This window comes from Stegodyphus dumicola, chromosome 10 (assembly GCF_044657685.1).
Source record: "Stegodyphus dumicola isolate Sdum_Otavi_A_Nest chromosome 10, ASM4465768v1".
NCBI lineage: Eukaryota > Metazoa > Arthropoda > Arachnida > Araneae > Eresidae > Stegodyphus > Stegodyphus dumicola.
In genome coordinates this window covers 102,428,330-102,453,914 of record NC_140777.1, presented here as the reverse complement: position 1 = coordinate 102,453,914, position 25,585 = coordinate 102,428,330, and the positions used below count along the sequence as shown (strand labels likewise).

At 36.5% G+C, this 25,585-nt stretch overlaps 1 protein-coding gene across 11 annotated transcripts in view; it reads right to left on the bottom strand.

The window, feature by feature from the left end:
* LOC118190586 (uncharacterized) overlaps nt 1-25,585 on the bottom strand; it is a 228,101-nt gene that overhangs the window by 51,452 nt on the left and 151,064 nt on the right. For 10 of the 11 annotated variants that reach the window (XM_085825327.1, XM_085825331.1, XM_085825330.1 and 7 more), the window contains 2 exons: nt 12,126-13,848; nt 4,970-5,153 (listed from right to left, as the gene is read on the bottom strand). In XM_085825327.1, coding sequence (XP_085681453.1) covers nt 4,970-5,153; nt 12,126-13,848 — 1,907 coding nt within the window. The remainder of the gene's footprint in view (nt 1-4,969; nt 5,154-12,125; nt 13,849-25,585) is intronic. The other variant, XM_085825338.1, reaches the window with a different exon arrangement.

Sequence of the window (25,585 nt, the reverse complement as noted above, 5' to 3'; positions counted from 1 at the left end):
TGAATTTTAGCTGTGAGCTTTGCCTGCTCTGCTGCCTTCTCAAACCTAGCCTTTAGATTTTGTAAATGTATAAACAGGAGTTGCATCTAATTGTAAATTTTCATGTTTCCCTGTCGATGATGATTTTAATATCGACAGAGGTCCCTGCCGTACATGAGTTGAGATGGAGCCACCCAGTTGTTGAGTTGGGTACTTCTCTATAGGCCCACAATACATAAGGAATTTGCAAATGCCACCCTCTACCTTTTTCTCTGATGACATGATGCAACAGTCTTTTTAAAGTACCATTAAACCGTTCAACTAATCCATTAGCTTGAGGATATCCAGGGGTCGAAAACTTAGGACTGGCCCCTATTCGTCTCTCAAACTCTTGAGTCAAATCTGCTTTAAAATTTGTTCCATTGTCACATGCAATTACATTTGGAATACCCGTTCTTGAAAAAATATGTAATAACTCCTCACAAGTCGACTTGGCGGAGAGGCTAGTTAAAGGTATTGCTTCTGCCCATCTGGTATGCTTATCAACTAAGCATAATATATACTTATGACCCTTAGAACTGGGAAGATCAATCGGACCTATCACATCAATGTTTACAATTTGGAAGGGCAGATTTGGCCTCGTTACTGGGGTGATTGGTGTCCTATCAACAGTTTTAATTGGTCTAGTCAACTGGCACTCTTTACACGCCTCTCTTAATAATTCTATAATTCTCTCCACAGTTTTCTTTACCCCCATGTGGCCACTAAACACCGAGCAATGTGCTAACTGCAAGACTTCCTCCCTTCGACTCTTAGGTACAACTAATTGCCCCACACTTTCCCCAAGAATTTTGTCCTTATGAAAGAGAAAGTTATCCACTGTATAATAATTCCCCTTTCCTTTCTGAGCATTCTCCCATGCTCCTACCAGAGATTCACAAGTCTTCTGCTCTCTTCTAAATACATCCGTTGTACATAGTCTGCCTGGCTGAGGTTTTTGGCTTTCACTTGATTCCACCTTCCTTTCCTCATTGAGATTCCTTCCCATACTAGCGTTTCCTTCTAGTTTCCCTGTGTTTACCTTCACAGACTTTTCCTTTCTCCTAACCTCTGGGATGTTTGTGGTTTCTTCAGGTAAGTTTTCCACCCCTTCACCTGTGTCATATAACCGACCTCCTAACATGGTGAATATTTCCGAAGGAAGCAACACATGCTCTGCCAGCGATTCTGCAACTGCACACAAAATCTCTTGATGTGTGACACTGGCACTTTCTCCTACAGTAATACTCAGTGGAATGCTTACCAAAGGGCATTTAACAGCTGGACCAAATATACCTTTCAAATATATACTCGATCCTTCCTTCAGTTGGAGACTTTTGGTTAACTCTTTCTTAACCACCGTAATTTCTGTTCCTGAATCAACTAGGGCCTTCCCTATTGTTCCATTCACACTAATAGGAACCCTTTTCAACTCACACAGCTTATAGTCGTTTACATCCCCTGACTTCCTCAAAGGATCCAAACGAGCTACCACAACTTTGTCCTCTAGGATATTATTATCGTGATCTTTCTTTGCCCAGTTTACCCTGGCTTTATCCTTTTCCTCATTTCTGTTATACTGCCTAGAACCTTTAATCTGAGGACAGTGCCTTTTAAAATGTGAAGCTGAACCACATACAAAGCATGTTAAACCTCTAACGTTCCCTGTGGTTTTCCCTATGGTTTCTGACGTATGCCGACTGCCTCGTCTTTCTTCGACCTTAGGTTTCTCACCTACTGCCTGATTTAAAATCTTAGTTTCACAAGCTTCCCTACGTACGTTGTAGGACTTTCCTTTAGCCGCAAAGAATATGTCACACTCCTTTCCAAGCTCTCTTGGCTTGAACCACGAGTCTCCCTGCCTTATACCTATGTGTACTGCAGTTTCCGTATCAAGGGTCTGGTAGATTTTGTCCGCTACCAGCAACTGATTAAGACCTTCAAAGTCTGTCACTCCCCTTGATTTTACATAATTTTCCCACATGGCAGTAACTCTAGTAGAAAAGTGGCCAAAGGTCTCTTCTGAACTTCGTCTTGCCTTTCTGAAATTCTCCAGGCATACCTGAGGTGAAGGTTTAAATTCTTTCAACACAGTTTCCTTTATTTCCTCATAATTCCCATATTCCTCGCTTATCAATGTTAATAAATTTGCCGCTTTATCTCCCAAAAGGTAAATCAAAATTTTGGCCTTATGCTCATCAGGGACACTTTCATTGACATAAGCTCTTTCTAAGCTGGAGAAGAAATAGTCCCAGCCATCTGGTTTACTTGGAACCTTTACTGTCAATAATCTGATTGTCCTCGTTAACTCTTCTACTGATCTTTCCTTCCCATTCTCCCCCCGTTCGGGTGTAGTATTCCTATTCGAGTAATGATCCTGGCAATCTACTTTATACTTCTCAATGGCAATCCGCTCCTCTGCCTCTAACTTTAGTTTATATTCCCTTTCCTGCCTTTCCTTCTCCTCCTTTGCCTCCCTATCTGTAATGATAACACTCAGAAGATCCTTTGCTACCTGCTCCTCATACCTTTCACTGGCAAGAATCTTTTCCCTCAAGTCCAAAATCCTAAATGTAGGCAACACTTCAACACCAAACTCTTGTGCAAGGGCGACTAGATCAGCCTTTCTAGATTTGGCCAAAAATGACATTATGCGACTTTATGTTCAACTTAATTAAAAAAACAGAAAATTAAAACTAAATTTCCTTACATAAAATTATACATTAAGTTAAATCCTTAACTTCTGTTGAATCATAAACGCATGGTATCTGCATTAAATATGCACAACATCCAAATACTCAATAAATAAAAACATGTATGTTTATATATAAGCATTTGAAAATTAATGTAATCATATCTCATAAATAAAACACAAGCATTACTTAGATTAATGATCATTCACTCATATAATAAAAGATAAATGCACTTGCAAGGTAATTCAAGTCTCATATGATAATCACACTGATAATTTTTGTCTTATAAAATACTTGTTAAAGTGTACCTTTACATCAACAGCAAATTTTTCATAAACACAAAACCATAAATAAATCACTTAACGAGAGAACCTGGTAGAAGATAACTATTCCACTTAATAAGCTTCGCAGCATTCGTAAGGAATTCACTTGAGCTTTTTCCGAGTCGACAAATATACATCCCACCGCTGCCACCACTGTCATAAATTCGATCCTTTGATCAATTCACCTTTGTCGGTTCGTTTCTATTCACTTATGAATGTTATTAGTCAACTCTATTTGCAGGAAATAAACTGGGACACTTATGCAGGTTTTACAATAACATCAGCTATATTTTAATTTTGTAAATACAGTTTAACTTTTCACAAAGTATTGCTTTTATTCACATTTACATCAAACGCACAAGTAATATATTGCATCTCTCAGCTCTTAACAAAAAAAAAAAAAAAAAAAAAAAAGACAAACTCTACTCTTGGAATACAGCCAAACTAATTTCAAATTTTTTTCTCACGAGCATGCCGTCCTTCTCGCATCAAGCACGTTTCTTCTTCTCGTTGCCAGATATTTTCCCCTCTCCTTTCAGATAAACTGTTTTTTCACACGAGCATGCCGTCCTTCTCGCATCAAGCACGCTTCTTCTTTTCGTTGCCAGATTTTCTTCTCTCCCCCTTTCAGCTATAAGTCTGTTCTTCCGGCAGGTTTGGTCGGTAGCATAGAGTATGTGCATGACATACTTATTCAGTATTTTATTCGAATATTCTGATAGATAAATGTGCAATTATGGGCAGACAATTTAAAACTTGGGAGGAACTAGATTTTATAGAAAATATACATAGATAAGCAGACTGCTTGGAACTTGGTCAATAATGCTCTGAAATCGTGATGTACCCGGCTTTGTTAAATGGTGTCAATTGGCTCTGGATGTAACAAAGTATTGGCAAGGCAGATCAAGGCAAAAACTGTTTGGAATGTGAAGATATGGCTTTTATATCATGTCCTAAACCAATTCCCATAATCCAATCTAAACGCTTATATGGACTGAAATACGTATAGTCAGAAAAGCACACAAAAGAATCCAAAATTTTTTGCAAGAGACCCAATAAAAAATATTGAAATAGCATCAGAAATTATTGAAAATCTTGTTTTCTGAATGCCGAAAATATTGAAAACCACGTTAACAAAACGACACCTTAAGTTACTGGGAATCTTGTCATTTCCATCACTTACTGAACAGTTAACTGGATATAAATGATACTAGAAAAAAAAAAAAAAAAAAAGAAAGAAAGAAATTCTTAAGATATTAGTTAAGTACAGAAAAAAAGACAGTTTCAAAATTTAAAAAAATGGATGCGTCGTTTCCAAGAGCTGTCTCTATAAAGCAAACGCAATGTTGTTTTGCAATAGACCGAATCTCGTCTGAATTGCTACTTTTGGGAATTTGCGATATTCCACGAGCGTTAAGGAAAATTTCAGTTCATCTTTCCAATCTCCTTGAGCTGCTTATAATCTCTATAAGAAACGTTACTCATCTAAGTATGCATTCATCTGATACCCAGTTATATAAGTAAATTTCTACGAAACCGTAGCAGGCAACAATAATAAAAAAAGGCATTTCGGAGATCGCTTTAATAGATATTCCGGTTCCCTTAACACAGAGTTCATATTAGAGAAGTCTGTAATTACTAATATCCATGGTTATTTATATTCAGAGAAATACAGCTTTTTTCCAGAAGTGGTCACCATGAAATGTTTCGCTGTATTTGGTTATCTTTAAAATGATTGTAAAACATGAAATATTTTTCGTTTCACGTTTATTTTTTAAAATTATTTAATTTATTCAGTTTCCTGAATTCATGCAATCACTCCTGAAAAAATTCTGAGAAATCTTTTTTATCTGTTTCTTGCTTTTTAAAATTAAACCGTACATATAAAAATATTAAATTAGAAACATTAAATAGAAAAAAGTAAAATTTATTTACTTGGTGCACTGGTTCCTGCGATTTCCAATCTAATATTTCCCGGAGAATTAAATTTCTTCATGCTTTTCCGAAATACTATATCGGTGTCTTTCAAAGCTGGGTCAGTAAGAAGCATTCCTTTATAACCACCATAGCGAATTTGAAAAGCACTGCAATGTTTGTCGTGTCCAAGAGCTTTGTGCACCTGTTTATGAAAATTCTGAATGAAAATCATATAACAGTCTCTTCTACATTCTTCTTTCGTAGCAACAAATTTTACTAATCTGTTTCATTGTATTTAACAAAGGATGAACACTCGGATGTTTTTCGACAATACACACAGTCCAGTCACATTAATGTGACCACCTGTCCAAAAGCCAGAATAACCACCTTTCGCAGAGCAGACCGCTGCGAGACGTGCAGGAACAGAGTCAGTTAGGTTCTTGAGGGCGTTTCACTGGAATGGTGAGCCAGGCTGATTTCAGTGCAGTAACCAGCTGAGCTACGTTAAGGGGTTGAGGATCCATGGCGCGAAAAACACAATCGAGTTGGTCCCACAGATTCTCTATTGGGTTTGCTAGTCCGCTGAATTTGCTGGCCAGGGAGTACTGCAAACTCATCGTGGTACTCTTCGAATCACGCGCGTATACTGCGAGCTGTATGACACTACACTTCGCATTGTCCTACTGGTTTATTCTGAGGAAAAATAATTCGCATGTAGGGGTGTACATGGTCCGCAAGGACAGATGCGTATTTCTGTTGATCCATCGTGCCTTCCACAATGATGAGTGCACCCACTGAATGCCACGAAAACATTTCTCACACCACAATGCTCCTTTCTCCAGCTCGGACCTCTTTCGGCAATTGTTGCAGGGTGATTGCTTTTTACGGCGTTTCAAGCAGTATACGCAAACATCCATCTGTCCGATAGAGCATAAAACGTAATTCATCGGAAAAAGGCTACCTGTCGCCACTCAGTGGACATCCAGTTGCAGTACTGGCGTGCAAATTCCAGCCTTCGTCGCCGATGAACTGCAGTCAGTATAGGTGTTTTAACCAGGCGTCTGCTTCCAGAGGCTCATACGCCGCAAAGTTCGCTGAACCTTCGTTGAGGAGACACCGTTGGTAGCCCCTTGGTTCATCTGGGCGGTCAGTTGCTCAACGGTTTGGACGTCTAATTTGCCCGAACACATCTCCGCAGCCGCCGTTCACCTTTGTCATCTATAGCCCGTGGTGCACATTTGCCACGTCGCTGACTTATGGATGCTGCCATTTTGCCATACACGGTCTACTTTTGATCGTGTTTCTGATACTCACAGACACCCTCTATATATGCTCGACTGCAGCGTGCTACCACCTGCTTTCTATGATTGGTTATTTCATGCTGGCGTCAAAAGTATGTGGTGGTAACATTAATATGACTTGACTGTGTATATCAAATTTCTCTGCTGACGTTTTTCGGCAGGTCGCCATGTATTCGATTTGAAAAAAAAAATTAGTCAAAACGAAAATACGTCCCTGCTTACCTATAGAAAAAAACACCATTTCAGGCTTAAATAAAGAAGTTAGTTTAATTCATAGTAAACAAACCGTTTTTCGCTTCATTTGATGCATTGGAACAATAATTCATTTGTCTGCAGTTTCATCTCAGCATTTAAATTTAGCTTATTGAAATTATAAATTAACTGTAAACGTTTTATTTGTCTCTTAATATTTTGACAACTCTTATAACAAGACTGTTTGTAAATTTATTGACGTAACATCGATATATACTCTGACAGCTATTTACGATCTGCCTCCAATCTAAAAATCTATTTTTATACAGTGCTTTGTAGTAGCAAGGAAGTATCAATTACAGTAATAAAATAATATAATCTTTAACAAAAAAAGAGTTTAGTTTTCATTATTTTTTAACTTTTAACATTTTTTAATTTCAGTTTTTATTGTTGTTCTATGCGGAAGTGCTTTCTTTAGGGAATCTCAAAATAAGTCGAGAATTGAAAGAAATCAGTCGAGGGAATGAGCGGTTTGTTTGAGTTGATTCCAGCGATCCCACAACCATTGTAATGTAACTGTACTCTTTATTGTTATAATAAATGCCGCTGAGCTACAGATGGTGGATAGCACCCATCAACAGAGCCGGAAAGCCGGAAAGTTTAAATGACGGTGCGGCTGCTTTATTGACGGTCTTTTGTATAACTACAGTGGTTTTCAGTTAGTTTCTTTTTCTTTTAAGTTCAGAAATCGTGCATAAACTAGTTTGGTTGATCATTTAGACATGGTAAAGCACATCAAGGCTATCTGACTAAGGGAAGGAAGGACTTCACGAAAGGCTTTACTATGAGAAAGTGATTCGTGTTCATGTTGCACATAGCGAAAATCACGAAAACCATGCAGCCACCTCATTCGCCTGGTTTGGACTCTGCGACAAACTACCAGTATTCAGCAGTCTTATACTATCTCTGAGCTACTGGTGGGAATGCTTTAATTAAGAGCCACATTATTAGATTCTAATTTATTGTTTGATTTGCAAATATTTAAACTATTACTATGTTATCAGGCACAAAAAGCAGAGCTTTGTTAACGCCTTAGTTTTTAAATTACCAAGGCGTAATACAAATGAACGTTCAGTTACATTTGCTATTGTTGTATTCACTTGGTATTTTTAGAATCTAATTTAAAGGTAGTACGATTATGTTATTTACCCAAGGAAGAATGAACAGGTATTTAAATTAAGTGGAACAGTGCTGGTATTTTAAAGGTTTGGCTGAGTGGCTGACTTAGCCACTCAGCCGAGCATTGAGTGACTTAGCCACTCAGCCACTCAGCTGAGATAGCTAAGAATTAAGCAGACGGTTTTCTTACGTTATTCAGTAGGAGACCGTTCTGTTGCACGAAAATACACCTTACCCGTCTTCGGTCAATAACCACTTCACAGACCAGCTCTATCTTGAAAATAAGTATGTGTACTTCGTCATCCCGCGTGTTCTCCAGATTTGCGTCCTTGCGATGATCTTCGCTTTGAAAGGAAAGTTTTTTTCTGACAAAGAAGGGATAAAAAGAATGCGACATTCGATTATATTCTTAGAGCCATGCCAGAAACAAAACTCTACAAGCCTTCTCTTTTAATTACCTGTCGTATTTGTATTAAGACAATGAACAATCAATCAATCAATGTAAACTCCACAACGTTTATATTTTTAGTACATTTTGATTATCTAATTGCCATACTGTGAATTTACACTAAAACGTCGATTACTTCAACTTCAGTTAGTCGAAATTGACATTATGGTTGTCGGAACTAGAAATTCGAAGGGAAGTCTAACTATCGAAACATAGAGTTCGAAACATATACTAATTGAAAGCCAAATATTTAATGTTTGTTTTTTGAGGGGTGTGTTTCTTCAGTTTTGGCTCACTGACTGGACTATATTTGGGATTGATTATTTCGGTTTTTCCCTAAAAGCGAAAAGTTCTACAAGGGAAATTTAGATAGTGTGGGCAAGCGCTGTACTTTTGAAGCGTGAGCTTCTGGTTTTACGCTTACTGCTGGTTAACGTGGAGTAGCAGCTATTACTTTGCTGTCACTAGATTTTAGGTAGATAGGTTACAGAGGACGGGGACGCATGGTGTCTAACAGAGGTAAACAGGCATGTGTCCCACGCCCTCCTCTAACAAGTGCAATAACTCCCTGGAGCCTCACGAGGGTGCACCGGAAGTTTATTGAGGTTTTCAAACGGAAGTACATGGCCTTATAAGGGCATTAGTAGGATAGTATTACAGGTCGAAAAGACAAGCTGTGGTGTTAGAGATGGTAAGTAGTTAAAGTAAAAATACAAAAAGACATACACATAAACAAATAATAAATACACAAAACACAAAGCGCAAAATACATAAATACAACACATAAAACAGGTACTAGGCACTTAAAGCACAAAAAGACATACATACATATTAATAAGCATGAATACAGATGGGAATGCACAGGCACATAGAGGTGCGAAAGGCACATGAGAATATAGCGTAAATGATATGAGTGCATGTTGACAAATGAGATCAAATAGATTAGAAATGTTAGTATAAATGTGTAAGGGTTATGGACGTGTGGTCACGTGATGGCATGTTAATTTCTCGACTGGAGTACATGAAGGCTGGAGCACAAAGCTAGTGTTGGGCAGTTCTGCACTACATAAATACAGGTACACCTTGAATGATGAGTTCGTGAATACTCATGTGTGCAGATGAGTGCAGTTAGGATTACGTAAGGTGTTCATTGTAGCGTCAGACACTGATATAGCACTTATTAAAAACACTGATTAAAATAGCACTAGGATGCTGTAGTAGCACTAATTACTGGGGCAGTGCCCCAGAAACAATTAATGCATAGAGAGGCGCACAAACGTGAGGCACACAAACGTTCACTAACACTGCACTAGAAGATGCTTTTTCACATGCTATTGAAGGGATTACACACATATCATTAAGGAAGCATTACCCTTCTCACTAAGGAGATGTTATGCACTTGCGAATTATTAGTATTGCACAATTTAAATTGGGGCTTAAACACACAAAGCTGTTGTGATGAGCAGATATTGTAAAATCCACTGGACTAGTGGCACAGCTTATCGTCAGTATACCAGAGCGTGGAGGCCGAAATCTGCTGACAGCATCACTTTAACACGGTTGACAAAGGTCTGTGCCCAATGCCGCGATTGTATTCATGATGCTGGAGATTGAATTAACCGTTCCCTTATGCCTTATAAGAAAACGGCGATGGGCGTCCTTATTATTTGCAGTTAGCGGGACATGGTGTGCAGCCGCCATTCAAATACGTAACGATCTCGTAACCGTTATGATCTAGTGGTTTTAGATAATAGTATTATCTGAGCCTTGTTACAGTAATTACGCTGCTTGTTAATATCTTCGAATATTTAGTTTAGTTCTTGTTATTTGAGTTACCGGCTCGGTGAGGCGTAGTTTGTTAGCGCCAAGTCGACGCACTGTGAATTTTAAACAGTTTAATAAAGGGTCCTTTTCCCCTTCTCCTGTGTGGTTCTTACACATATTTTTTCTACACATACTTCTTCTCCCTTCGAGGATATTTCTCCTTTGCTTCAAGATTTACAATCCATCTCGTCTTCCTTCCGAGATCCACACATAATTTGTGGAGACTTCAATTCACATAATCTTGTCATTCATAATCAAGCCTCGGATTTACCTTTTTTCGAAACAACGTATGGGAGAGGGTGGCCAGATCTCGTAGTTACTTCCCATCACCTAATTAATTCGATTTCAAATTGCAAAATTGAAGAAGACAACTCCCACTTAGATCATAAATATATTACTTTTGAAATCAAAGAGAACTCAGAATCAGTTTTAATGAAACGTTTTAAAATTACTAAAAAGAAAGAAAAGAAATTTATTAAGCAAATACAACAATCCGCACTTCCAATGACTTCTTCCTTCCAACTAAGTGCAACAAAAGAAGATCTAAATAAAGCTACAGAAGATTTTATAACAAAAATCCAAGAAATCTGTGAAAATACCTTTCCAATACGATCTGCAAAACCTTACTTTCATATAAATTGGTGGACCAAAGAGTTACGCGCTCAGAAGCATAAGGCGAGAGCATTGAAACGGAAAATGAAATCGATTACTGACGATGAATTAAGACACCAAGCCTGGCTCAAATTCAAAAAAGAAAATGCAAACTACAAAAAGATGATTCTCGAATCTAAATTAAGAAGTTGGCACAAATATTGTTCAAACAACTATGGCACCTTATACAAGATTGCCAGCAGTAAAATATTTAAACCGTCGCAAATCCAACTTCCCTCAAATTTGCTTTCAAGTTCTGCTGAAATTCAGGATGCCACTCTCTCAACCCTAAATTAGATTCTCGACTCTGTCTTTCTAAAAGATGCTGAAGATTCTCCTACTCAAACCAGAATCCGTAACTGCAATGACATTCCACAAACAGACAACGATATTTCTTTCTCAAAACAAGAAATAAAGCAAATAATTAAAAACCTAGCTTTAGAAAAGGCACCAGGCCCAGACGGCATCGATAACCACATTATAAAATTAATTAATAAAGCCTATCCTGACATAATCTGTCGTTTTTGTAATCGATGTATACAGCTATCTACCTTTCCTGATTGTCTGAAAATTGATTATATAACTCTTCAATACGAAGAATAAAAGCTCCGATGAACCTAAATCTTATCGTCCGATAAATCTTCTCCCAGCCCTGGGAAACGTTTTGGAAAGATGTCTTATTGGTCGTCTAAAATTTCATACTTACAGCAAAAACTTAATAAGCAATAACCAGTTTGGATTTCGAAGTCTACTTTCAACAAGTCATGCAATTAATTCAGCTCTTGAACAACTCAAAAACAATAAAATCAACCAACTTCATTCTGCAATAATATGTCTCGACTTAAAATCAGCTTTTGATTCTTTATGATGGCCAACAGTTTTACGAGAGCTGCGTTTTTTTAAGTGCCCTCAAAATTTATTTCTAATTATTCAAGATTACTTCAGAAACAGAATAAGTATGATTCTTTACAACAACACTGAAATTGTGCGTAATCAAGTCAGAGGATGTCCTCAGGGGTCTTGCATGAGTGCAGATCTCTGGAATATCAGTTTCAACAACATCACTGCCTATCCATGGATAGATCACTCAAAAGCTGTAGCCTTTGCAGATGATGTAGCTTTTATTACAAGTGGCCGTACCAGATACATTTTACAGAATAATTGCAACGAAACACTCCAGTTATTTAACCAACTTTGCAAAATTCAAAAACTACAAATTTCACATAGTAAGTCCCAAGTCTTAGTGATCCACAAACCAGGGCAAAATATAACTGAAGCTTTAGCTCTAAAAATTGACAATCAAAAGATCAAATCTGTTAATACAATCAAGTACCTCGGTTTAACAATCGACAAGAAATTCTCCTGGATTCCTACAAAATATTTAACTTCGTACAACATCAATAGCTAACTAACTTCGTACAACATCAATAGCTAACTGCCTACGACGTATGCATGGATATAACTGGGGCTTAATGTTACTTATTTTTTCACGATTGCAAACTATTCTGCATCTTTTACAACAGAAAAAAAAAGGTATTTTTATAGAAATACTATTCTTTAAAAATTTAAACATGCTTACCTCATTTGCCAATTTTACCGAAATCTTGCCAATGCCATCAGAAAAGCAGTAAGGCTTTCCATTTGTTACATCATACCCGCCTTCAATATCATCCTCAGTTCGAATATGGCTTGGGTCTAGCGGAACTGAGATGGCGTCTTCTGTCTGTGAGAAACACTGCCCCATTCTAGCCATGTACTTTGAAACCGAATGAATATGAGAAAACTCACCCATCCATCTTCGTATATCCGAAACTGTGTTGCCTTTTTTATCTCGAGCATATAACCAAACTCCATGATCTCGGATCTGGGAGTTTGACCATGCAAGAAATTCATACAGTCTAAAACCAATACAAATTCCTTCAAGCATGGGTTTTTCTATGGAATTATTGAATATGTCTGAATCAGCAAAAGCGGCATAGAAGCTAAGTCTCATCATATTATCATCGCGAAAAGAAACTCGTATCGCATATTCTGAATCGAAATTCCGTAGAACTCTATTTTCGTACATTATTTCTGGAGGCCATAAAAGTTGTCTTGTAGGAGTCAACGTGATTCGGCGAATCATTCTACATTTTAAAGGTACCACGTAATGCTTATAGTTTATTTCATCTTTACTGTTTAAGTAATGATTAAATTGTTTTTCAGCTTCGCACCAGAAATTAATTATCTTTCCTGAATCAACAGCTCTTAAAACATTTATTAGAGCCTTCTCCAAGCAATCTCCATCTTTGTTGCACAGCGTTTTCAGCTGCTCTATCTCTTCATTTACATTTGATGCCTGTTCGACCACAGTAAAATTTCTTTTGATTATCGCTGTCAATATGTATGTGCAACCAAAGTGGCAGAATTCAAATACAGGATCTATAGGTTTCATCTTCTTTACTGACGTGACATTCATGTAATGTATGGGTTTCTCACTACAACGGAAATGTATTCTACTCACTATTTCTTCGGCAAGGTTAGGGTCGTTTAATGAAACTTTTAACACGTTTGATCGACCTAAAATATCAGTATCTATTTTGTTTCCAGTGGATGGGGAAAAAAACATAAAAAGGTCGGTATTTTTTATTCTTTCAGGAGAAGGAAGATAACATGTGCGATGATTTAATGTGTATGCTTCATATGTACTATTACGCCTGTGCTCGACCCGAAATACAACAGGTGGATTGCATAAATCAAAAAATATTTCGCAGGGACTTGAACCTATATTGATAAATATTTTCCTGATGTTATTATAAGTCATAGAAATTCCGTAATGGCTATACTGTATCTCAAGATTTCGTATATCATGATAGAAGTCGATTTCACATGAAGAAGAAGACAACGAGGCGTACTGAAGATAGGTTCCGTTATGAGGTAATACACCAAATGAAATATCACTACACTGTACAGAGCGATGGGATGGTATTCGTTTGTTTACAAAGCTATCATTTTCATGTAACGCAAGTATTGGACAATAATTAGGGAGATGCTGATTCTTCCATTTTTTACAAACGTCTCTATACAAGCCAGCTTTTTGAAATTTGAAATTATTAGGAAACATAGCTTGTACTTGAATCGTTAATTCCTCGATTTCAGGATAATCTTCATCTTCAGGCCTTTTTAGATTTACAAAATTTACGTTATTGACGACTAAGCCACATGCTTCAAGTTTTCTCTTTGTTTCTTGCAGGTACGAATCAGGTTCCACATTTTGAAACTTCAACGGAACGATAACTACTCTGAAGTTGAGCTCATCCATCCTAAAAAACAGATCAATAAAGACACTTACAATATATTTTACATATTTTAACAATTCACAGTTATAACGTATTTTCCCTACTTTTTAACCAAAGCACAGAATTAATATAAGATTGTAAATTAAAAAAATTCAGACAGGATTTCACAGTTCATCTTTTCATACATGTTCTTCCCAAAGGTTTGCTTTTAAGCTGTTCAAGAATTTGGATAAACCAAATAAGCAAATTGTAAGCGAGTAATTATTTATCGAAGCAGAAAATGAGAAAAATCAGCAATGATCTCGCCGGAATTCGAACTTGAGATTGCTAGTCAGATCAACTTCCAATTACACCAAGAAAGAACGCGGTAAAAAAGAAGAAAATGTCTTACATTCTGCTTCACTTAAAGGATAACTGGGGAGGAAAAAAGACTCACTCATCTAATCCAGGTTTAATGAATTATCGCCCAGCATATATCAATCAGGTGCCACTTTAGTACCACCACCACCACTCTTGTAGAAAGCTCAGATCGTATAAATTTACGAGTGACAGAGAAAAAACTCAATCAGGATGTTGGGGATTTAGTTTTTGAATTTAATAGTTAAAAATGCTTTGCTTCTTTGCGTACCACCCGTTGAGAACCTCTGCTTAAATGATTTTCTTTACGCGCCCTTTCAAAATCTTTCTTTGAGAAATTTTCTCTTCATCAAGTAATTCACTTAAATTTTCAATACCATTTTATAAAGAAAAATATCAACACCGTATATATAAGGGCACTTCTAAACATTGGTTAATATTCACAATTTGCAAATTTATTATGGGCTTAAACACAGGGTTGTAACAGGACAAAATTCTATTTATTTTAAATTGTTTTTTTAATTAGGTTCACAGAAGTTTTAAAATTACATGTAAAAGAAAGACATTTTGAATGAAAACTTTTAGCGAAATATTTATACATTTAAAAAAGAAGACATATTAATGAAAACACCATTAGTGCTAATATGAAGCAGTAATGTAATATAAAGCATTAACCAAAGTGAATATATCAATTTAGAGATGATGTTCGCTATTCATCAATTTAAAATTAGTCCTGAAGAGGGTCATTAATTGATCGTACATTTTTGCAAAACCTTTGTCTTTTTCACACACATATACACTATATTTCCAAACATGGATGTTATGAAAATATACATGCTTAAGTCCCAGGATGTTATTAATAATAATATTTCTATTAACTATACCTTTGGAGTAACAGCTGACCACATCCGAAACAGAAACATTTAAATTAAAATTTTAGCGGTAAAGGTATTTTAACATTTTGTTGTAAAAATACTGAAAATGCAAGTCTCTATTTAAACTCAGCTTGTAGTATTCTTTGGATCGTTCAGTTTGAAGTATTCTTAAAATGCATTCCTTCTATACATGAATAATAAATATTAAACTCTTAAAATAACGCAATAGAGTAATAGTAATAGAATAGGAAAATACTACTTTACGAACAACTAAATTTTAAAATTAGTAAATTACAAAGATATACGTGTATCACACCAAAATATGCACATAAAAGCAGCAGTGTTTACAGGAATTAAAATATAATATTCTTCAATGAGATGGAAGAGATATCTAACCAAAGATATTAATCTAATGCTCTACATTTCGCGTTTATAGTAGATCATCGACGACTGTAAAAATGTGTTTTGGAGCTGTCCTGACAATACTGGCCAATAACGCGTGTTTCGATACTCCATGAAGTAGTATTCTCATTATTCACTCCAAATCCCCACGAACCCCGTACGAACGTGAAGGAAGAAAATAACGTAACAACTGGTGTCAGAAAAGAAAAGCGCAACAACTGGTGTCAGAAGTGGGATTTGTGAGCGAATGCCAGTGACAAACCATGCAGAGGAAACCTATGGCGGAGGAAACGAAGACTTTGATGGACTTCTTGGCTGAGATGAAAGCCGGACGGGAAGAGATGAAAGCTGAACTGAAAGAGATAAAAGCTGGATATAAAAAGATGGACAGCTGAGATCAAAGCCGGACTAAAAGAGATGACAACCGGACCGGAAGACGCCCGACGAGAAGAAATAAATGTCGGCCAAGAAAAGGTGCGAGAGCAACTCCAACAGATGAAAGTAGAGTTTACAGAAGATATTGGAGGCATAAAAAACGATGTGGAAATGAGAGAAGTAGCAGTTGAAGAATCAAATTATGAAGAAATGAAAAGAGTAGCTAATGAACGGTCTGAGAATGATCAAGAAATGAAGGATGAACCGTCTAACGAGATTAAAGAAAGAGATCGACAAGATGAAGAAATGAAAAGCGGGAAAGAAGGTTATGATTCTCATGTGCCTGAAGTAAATACAGAAAAAGTGAAAATGCGACTGTTAAGTTCAACGAAACTGATGAAGTTACGAAGTCGCAGGCAATAAGTATTGAACCACCTGAAAGTGTATGTGATGCAGAGATGGGAGAAGCTGATGTGCACCTTAAGCAGTGTACTCCAGTATTGCAGGAAAATTTATCCACTTCACAAACTGGGTGTGTACCTCATAGTGCAGGTTTTGCAGACAAGGACTTCATTCTAAACCTCGATACTTCTGCTTGTAAAGGATCGGATTCTATTCATGACCCTGGTGCAAACATCGGAACTGGCTTTCAGGAAATAGAGGTAAATAAGCATGTACCATCTGCTAAAAATACCAAGGTAAGCTGTAAGCATGCTGCGAATGAACTACAGAGTGGTGAACAAACTGTCTCATGGATGGCAAGTCTGAAAGGACTGAATCTTCAGACTGTGACATGAAAAACAGAAATGCATTTGAGAACTGCAGTGGAAAAGCGTTTGACCTGGGTATAAATAATGAAAAGAATGAGATTGAAATTTATTGTTAAATTTAATTTTATAATTTAAAATTGTGATGTGTTTAATTTGTGTATGTAACTTGTACATAGTGTAAATATCTGTTTCTGTAGTTATGTTATTTATTTATATCTTATGCTTGTTTCATTACGTTTTGTTTGTATCGAATTAGGCTTCTCACCAAGGGTTGTACGGCCCGGGACTTGCAGTCCTTGGGAGAGGGCAGTGCTACGAAATGTACAATTGCGGTGGGATAGCTTCCCCGCAAAGCAATTTTAGTGTTGCCATAAAATAGCAAAAGAATGCAGAATTACCACATTTGGGGTGAAATCGCCCATTTGGCGACAAAATTGGCGATATGCCATGGACGGTTGGAGAACCTTCTGGAACGAATTCTTACCGATTTAGCCCAGAATGTTCTCGAACACAAGCCGAAAGCTATATAAACCCTGCTGGTCCACAGTCAGTCAGTGTGTGTGTCTGTGTGCCTCGAGAGTACGAGATAGTTAGTATCGAGTTGGTGTCTCATCTAGCGAGTCAATCCCTGCGGAGTCGATCGAGTTGACAGCTGGGCAGCGAGTGCCGAGTGGGTCGTCGACTGCACCGAAAGAGTCTCGTAGTGTATGACGGTTACTGCATCGTCGAGAGAGAGTGTTGAGGTCCGGGAATGACTGAACCGAAGAGTTGGGAGCTGTGCTCTGTGTGTCGTCGAGTGCATCGTGAGTTTTAGCGTGGAGAGTCTCGAGAGTACTTGGAGTTCCGAGAACGACCAAGCAGAGTCGGGAGCTGTACTCCAGTGCTTTGCAGTGAAGCTGTCTCCACCGTGATAGCCTAATAACCTGGAGGCTGCGTCGCTGCTGATCGTGTCAGCATGCTTATAGTAGTTCATCGACGACTGTAAAAACGTGTTTTGGAGCTGTCCTAACAATACTGGCCAATAAAGTGTGTTTCGGTACTTCATCAAGTAGTATTGTCATTGTTCGCTCCAAATCCTCACTAACCCGTACGAACGTGAAGGAAGAAAATAACGTAACAACTGGTGTCAGAAGAAAAACGTAACAATATTATTTATGGCTTCTAAATATTAAAAATCAATTCAATTTTGAGTTTTTCTTTAAGTAAAAATTTTATTGTTTATGATACTTTATATAATTTTATGTTGTGGATGATGTAATACATGACGTCACCTTGCTTTACAAGTAATTGGTTTTAATATCTATAAATTTAGTGGATGATGTAATCCATGACGTCACCTTGCTTTAAAAGTAATTGGTTTTAATATCTATAAATTTAATCTAATGTTTTAAACATTATTTATGTCTGTTAAATATTAAAATACAATTTAATTTAGCATTTTTTAATGATTTCATTATGTATGATTATTTAAATATTTTTAATTCTATGCGTGATGTAATCAGCTCCTTGATTGGTTAGTGAATATTTGTACATTACCGCGCCATTTTAAAATTTTATTATTCATCTCTTCGAATTCCTTAGATTTCATAAGGAACGGATATGTCCCTTTCAAAGATTAATGTTATTATTTGTAAGTACCAAGAATTATTGGTTTCGGAATCAAAAGATTGTCCTTTAAGACCTTATTTTGGTCAGCCTGGCTTTCCTACTCAAATACTTATTTATAAATTGTTACAAGGGTCAGAGGAAATTTATTTTAAATTTTTGGAGGAAACCTCGCGAATTGCTTCTGCAATGAAGTGCGAGAAATGCGGATCACAGATGAAGATCGTTAGCCGATTTTGTGGACGGCCATACTGTGGTCATGGGTGGGAAGCGCTGTAACGGTAAAAAATGTATTAGACATTCCTCCTTTTTTACCGGCAATGAACTAATTGCTGTCATTTTAACTCTAGTGTATGAAGCGTTCTTATTTACTTATTTTAAAGTATTTGAATTTAAGTAATATTTAAATTATTTTAAACATTGGTATGATGGTTTTTAATTCGATATTCAGCTTAAGTAATATTTTAATTCAATTAAAGGTTGGCGCAATGTTTTTATAGCGGTGTTTTTATTCTATTTCACTGCTATAAGAAAGTAATAATTTAACCTTACTTTAGTATTTTATACTCGTAGTAAATGTGTTTATTTACATTTGCCTGCCATCTTAAAAAACGTTTTCAACAAAAAATTAATCTATCACTTTTAACGATATTCATTTTTTTAAAGTTTCGAATACTTTACTATGCGCAAAATACGTAAAAACAACGTTTTTCAAGATGGCTAACGAATGTAAAAACCGCGCCAACAATTGCACCAAAGTAAATCGCCAAAAATCCCTGCAACCGTCTACCAAAGTAGCACCTGTTCATTTTTCATTGGACTTGTGCATTCAATTCAAACGAAACCGTACGCACGCAACAATTTTTCGTGTCAGAAGTGGGATTTGAATGCCAATAACAAGAGCGATGGAAGAACAGTTAAGGCAGTTGATATCAGCCTTTGCCTCTTTTAAAGAAGAAATTAAAGAGGAGATGAAATCCGGTCAGAAAAAGATGGAAGCTAGCCAAGCATCCTTTAAAGAAGAGATTAAAGCGCGACAGGAAACCGTTAAATAGAAAACGGACGCTAGTCAAAAATTCGTTAAGGAAAAGAGATGAAGGCCATTCAAGCAGGTCAAGAAAAAATGAAAAAGGAAATTACTTGCATAATACAAAACAAATTTGAGGCTATGGAAGGCCGAATAGATGCGGTTGAAAATAAAGTTGGACACATTGAAGAAAGAGTTTCTTCTGTGAAGGAACAAATGGAAGGAAGAGTTTCGCCCGTACAACAACAAATTGAATATAGAGTTTCTGTCGTACAAGGACAACTCGAACAACAAATTGAAGACAGAGTTTCTTCAGTCGTTGCCAAAAAAGTTGACACATTAAAGAGATGCATAGCCGCAGGAGGAAGCAATTCAGAGGGCTTTAAATCTTTACCCATGCTTGCTCATCGCTCTCTGAAGTTATCTACGTATGATGGGAAGACCTCTTGGCAAGTTTATAAGACGCAATTTTCAATAATGGTGGATGCGAATAGATGGGATTCCCAAGCTAAGGCCTGTCATCTCGCCACTTCTCTGAGAGCAGACGCAGCGGATATCCTGCAGACGCTTCCAGAAAACCAGAGATTATACTTCGAAGCTCTGTTCGGTGCATTGGCGCTACGGTTTGGAGAGAAATGTTTGAAAGACTACAGTAGGCTTCAGGTAAAATCCCGCCAACAGAAAACCACTGAAACACTCCAGGAACTCGCCACAGATTTTAAAAAGCTGTCCCATCTCGCCTTTGCGGAGTGCCCGACAGAAACAAGGGAAATCCTGACCCTGCAATACTTCATCGACGGCATCCAGGATCCTGAAATACAGAAAGCTATACGAATGGCGGATGTGAAGGATATAAAAACCGCTCTGTTGTACGTCGTGAAATTCGAGGCAGCCTAGCAAGCAACTCGTAGAGATCGCCACCCAGTCAGAGCTGTGCGAGTCCACGAGCCAGTGGATCAACTGATGGCTCGTTTAGATGATTTATCCAGACAAGTCAATGCTTTGATACGGAGTAGGAGCGAGAACAGAGTGGCTCTAAGGTGTTGGAAATGTGGTACTGAAGGGCACATACGACGGCATTCCAGAACACCCTAGGGCACGGATAATAAAACGGATGAGTTGCCAAGACCAGTGAATGACCTGAGACGGAATACTGGTGAAAAGAAACCGACCCTAAAGTGCTGGAACTGCGGTGTTGAACGCCACCTATGAAGGAACTGCAGAACATCCCAGAGCACGGAAGTTAAGGCATACGATTTAAACAGACAATTAAATGCCATGGGACTGAAAAGGAGTTACAAGAAACCAAAGTGCTGGAACTGCGGAGCAGAAGGCCACGTGCGAAGGAAATGCAGAACACCCCAGAGCAGGGAAATTACGACTATTTCTCAGCAACGAAGCGGGAAACAAATGAATGACCATATCAAGAAACGGAGGTTGCCAGAGAATGAAAAACACAGCTTTAAAGCGCTCAAAATTTCTGCAGCGAGTGGCAGCAGTAATGGACTATCCATCAATGGGCATATCGATGGAGTTCCTTGCAATATGATCATTGACACAGGAGCTAATGCCACCATCATTCGGAAAGATTTAGCTTAACAGCTTAAAGATAAAACATTCTGTGTTACCCTTGAGACTGCATCTGGTGATAAGATCTACATTGTTGGGAAGTTAAACGTGAACATCAAGTTTGGAATTGCAGCCTACCATCACACGGCTTATGTGGCGGATATTACAGATCCATGCATACTCGGATTAATAATTCCACAAAGAGGAAGAATTAATGTTTATAGTTTAAACTATAATTTTGATTCATATATTTTTATCTTACATAACCCCCCTTCAAAAAGAAAAAGGCGTAGAGACAGAGAAGCCTTTTTAAAGAGAAAGAGTTAAAGCAGTAGCAAATGTAAAAAAAAAAATAAAAAAAAAAAAAAACATAAATCATAAAATTTTTGTCCTGTAAAGTATAATTTATAAATATCAATTTTTTTAAATAAATTTTTAGAGTCCTATTGAATTTTTCAGCATTTCAGTCCAAAAGTCTTTTTGTTTGAGAGTTCACATAATCATAATTCTTCAGGGAGGGTTCTTGTTATTACAGAATATCACAAAATAAACTTTTACATAATCATAACTTATAATTAAATGTATTGCACATAAATATTTATGATACTAACTTCCACACTGATAAATTATATTTTAACACCATAAATATAATAGGAATAACAGTTTCAGAAATTATGGTTTCACCGTTATTATCTTTCATTTACAATTCCTGATTTTACCAAACTGGAAGGCCTCGCAATACTTCTAAACAAACATATCCATCAGTAGGGCTGTCCTCTTGAGCTAACCAGTGCACTGGTGGCTTAGGGTGCCTAGGCAGTTACTTGAAAAGGCCTCCGTTCTATGCACAAGGTAACTGGCCTTTCAGAACTACACTAATACATTCCACAATAAAACAAAGTATAATAATATTTAAAAAAATTACACACATTCTTAAAACGAGATCCTCCAACAGTAGCTTATATGAAGAGGGTAAAACGAACAACTGTACAGAGGTAATTACAGGCCTCTGTTAAGGAATCCTCTCAACATACTCTATACGTAACACACAATCACCCATAAATTTTAACATGCATTTGCCATAATTTCATATTACTTACTTGTACTAATATGACTTATTTTTACATCTACTTCTTCATTTTTAGAATAATTATAAAATTCGTATTCAAAATTTTCAACAAAATTTCAAAAATATAAAAACTTATCTAAAAATAACTAAAAATCTAAGAATTATTTACTAAATTATTACAATTCAAATTTCTAATATCATTAAATTACATTTTTTCATCACAGGGTTACATTTTTAATGTCCAATTTATTAACAAAAAATATCAGTTCCCAATGGAGATTTAATTAGGTAAAAGCAGAAGCGAAAATAAATTTCTGGCACCTACTTCAATTGTAAATTTAATCCTATAGCTGCGAAAGAACAACCTAATTTATGCGCTTAACCCTTTGCGGCACAGTGTGTCCGGTTTGGACACGCCTAAAAATTTCCTTCTGTACGCACAGAAAAATTGAATGAAAGAGGATTTATAGGTTACTCTGAGCCTTCTTTATTTATAGTAGATGGCAGCTCAACACAAACCAGTCCATATATTTTAGCAATGTTTGGTTTTTTAAGACCCTCATTTTTCAAAGAAATCTTCCAAACTCTTTTTAGGGTATAAAAGGAATCGTTTGAAAAGAAATTTCTATGTCATTTTTTTTGGCTGCATGCTAATCTTCTTATTCTATATTAGTTTTAAATTTTTACCTTGAAATCTTGCCTAAAATCAAACGGCGAACCCTAGGTATGCCCAGACCGGGCTCACCCATAATCTAGGACAACTGAAAGTCTGTATTCTTTGCTTCTCCGCATCTCATCGGTCAGTCCATTGACAACAATGCTCGTTTCAGCATTTTTTTTTTTTTTTTTTCGAAACTATTCAATCAGTGTGCCACTTGGGGACACCCACAGAATTAAAACGATAAGTGCTATCTTCACAAAATTTTACTTGTGTACTCCTCTAGGCCTAATTACACTGCCTACCTTTTTTTAAATCGAAACTCCGACTTTAAAAGGTAGCGTGCCGGAAAGGGTTAAGAGCCATATTAAGATACGCAGCTCGATGACCTTGAGAACGCTGGAATGATTTGAAACGTTAGCACTCGGAAAACATTCATCATTTTACTATAAAGAAATTCTGGATTAATTTTGAAAGGCTGGCACTAGATTTCATTTTCAAGCACTCGCAGCATATCTATTATTCGATTTTTTTTTAAATTTTTATATTGCTGTTTAATTACGTTGCACTTATTAATTCACTAATTCGCTTTCACAATCGTAGCCACAATTTCGGTGATAACACTTCCGTGAAGAACAGGCACAGGCACACAAGATGATTTTAAAACATTTTTTTTTCCTTCGAAGCATTTAAGAGATGGCATTACACGTCATTAGCACTTTTGGACTTGCAGGTACTCGATATCCATTATGAATTTCCCTTACACTTGGAAGTTTGAACAGATGGTTGGTTATTGCAGACATTGCGATGACATTTCCATTGGAATTTCAACGCACATGACATGTATCCTGTCGACTCAGTTGTAATAATTTCAAGAGCAGGAAAGGCGAAGGAGATTAAATCTTCAATTTTATTTTCAGCAACATGTAGCAGTTACACACAAGTCGGCACAGAAAATGTGCCTGTTCCAAAAGGCTTACATTTCTGATAATTTTGTAGCAAGACAGCAGAGCAGACAGAGAGTAATGTAGCTAGGCCAAAGTGTGGACAGAAAGGGCGTAATGTTCAGGATGAAATCTCAAGTCAGACTGAGTTAGTTTTGGTTTTTAAAGCATTTTTGATTGGAAAGCTAATATTGCTGTAAAATTATTATTGGCTGCTTGAGTTTTACTTTCATTTACATCATCATAGTTACGTAAGAATCATATGATATAGATTTCTCTCGAAATCAGGCAGTGCAAATAGATGTTGCTATTTTTAGAATAGAAAAGGGAAATTTACGTTGCTAATTTAATCTCTAACAGTCTTTATTTTTCTGACATATATATATATATATTTAAATCTCCCGAGAGTAAGTTTTTTTTTTCGTAGAATATTATAAATGTCTTAGATGATTTAAATGACCTCGAATTTATGAATAAATTTCATGCATTTCATTGGAGAACATTTGTATGTGTTATTTACCATTTACTATTACACATGACTTTTCACCAGTCTTTTAAAAATAAGGGTTATTCCATTTTTTCCACAACGCAAATGTTAAATTTAGGTTAGATTGAGGAAAATTTGTTTGTGGTATCTTCCTAAAAGTACCACATAACAAATATTCGATACAAAATCAACACGGCTATGACAGCATACAATGTAAGTTCATTTTTCCACATTCCCAAGAGAATCTAAGGGCCCTAGTCTGAACACCGTCGAAATGGAAGAACGGGTCTTTTTTTTGCGATCTACTCGACAAAGGGCGAGTCTCGTTCATTACAGAGATCAACGCGTCGGAAAATACACGGTCGCGCTGTGTAGCTGCCGTTCAACTTTCTGACTGTCGTTTTAGAGCTAAACTGAAGATGACGGATGTCACGGATAGTCTTTGGAAGTGTATATTATGGATATTTAAATTTCTTAAGATTTGGGAAATAACTGTTCGCTGAAACGAGTGTTTCGCTGATTTACTGCTGATAATTCTACTTTCATTTGATAATTTCGACTTTGATCAAAGTCTTATGAGTAAATTAAGCCCATATTTTACCGGAGCATCCACATTAAAGACAGCAATAACTCCTGAATTAAAGGTAACGACTAATTCATTTGTTTTCTTATCTGTATGATATAGGCTTCTGGCTATTGATCTATCAGATAAGCAATTCCTTAATTTAATTCTGGTGAAAATAATATATTTGGTGTTTTCCTTTTTCACATATCAAGAACGAGTGCATACTTTTAATTTCAAATTGTAATTTTTAAACTAATGTTTATATTAATGTACTTAATTTCATGTTTTGATCAGTAATTTATAAATTTTACGTTTGTTTTAAATTTTAATGAATTTTCCCCTACTTTTATTTTAATTTATGGTGTATAAAAATGTAATACATTAACAAAGGCATTAAAGAATACGCAGTACAGATTCAAATTATGCGCATCCTAAATTCAACATTCATATTGAGTTAAGTAGTTTTAATTGACTATATGAATCTCAATTTCCAGTAGTTTTTAGAATCTCCTGTATAATTTTCAGTTCAATTAAACTCTTGTCGATATTTTAATACATGCTTTTATAATCAGTTATCAGATATTTTATGTGGTCTGCTTTTAGATATTACATCAGTTTTGTGTATTTTTTATTCAGATGTAAAACTTGTTTGGTTTTAGTTTTATGTGATTACGGCAAAGCCTCGAGGGCTATCTGCCTAAGATGTGGGTTGCCTTCGTGGAGGACTTTCTAAGCGAAACTAGCTCGTATGCATGAGGAAAACCATATACATGAGGAAAACCACGAAAACGCCCATGCAGCCATCCCATTCGCGGGATTCGAAACTCCGACCGAACTACCACTGTTGAGCGATTTTACCCTTCGACCGCTGATGGGATCAATTTAAAAAGGGTATAAATACGAATATGTACTGTAATTTCTTTCACTGCATAAATAGTTATAATACAGTTATTCAAATATATAGTTATCAACTTATTTAAAACACGGTTTTTGTGTTTTAAACTTTTATGCTTCTGGAAGTTACCAGAGATATGTTGGTAATAACAGATATATTTGAT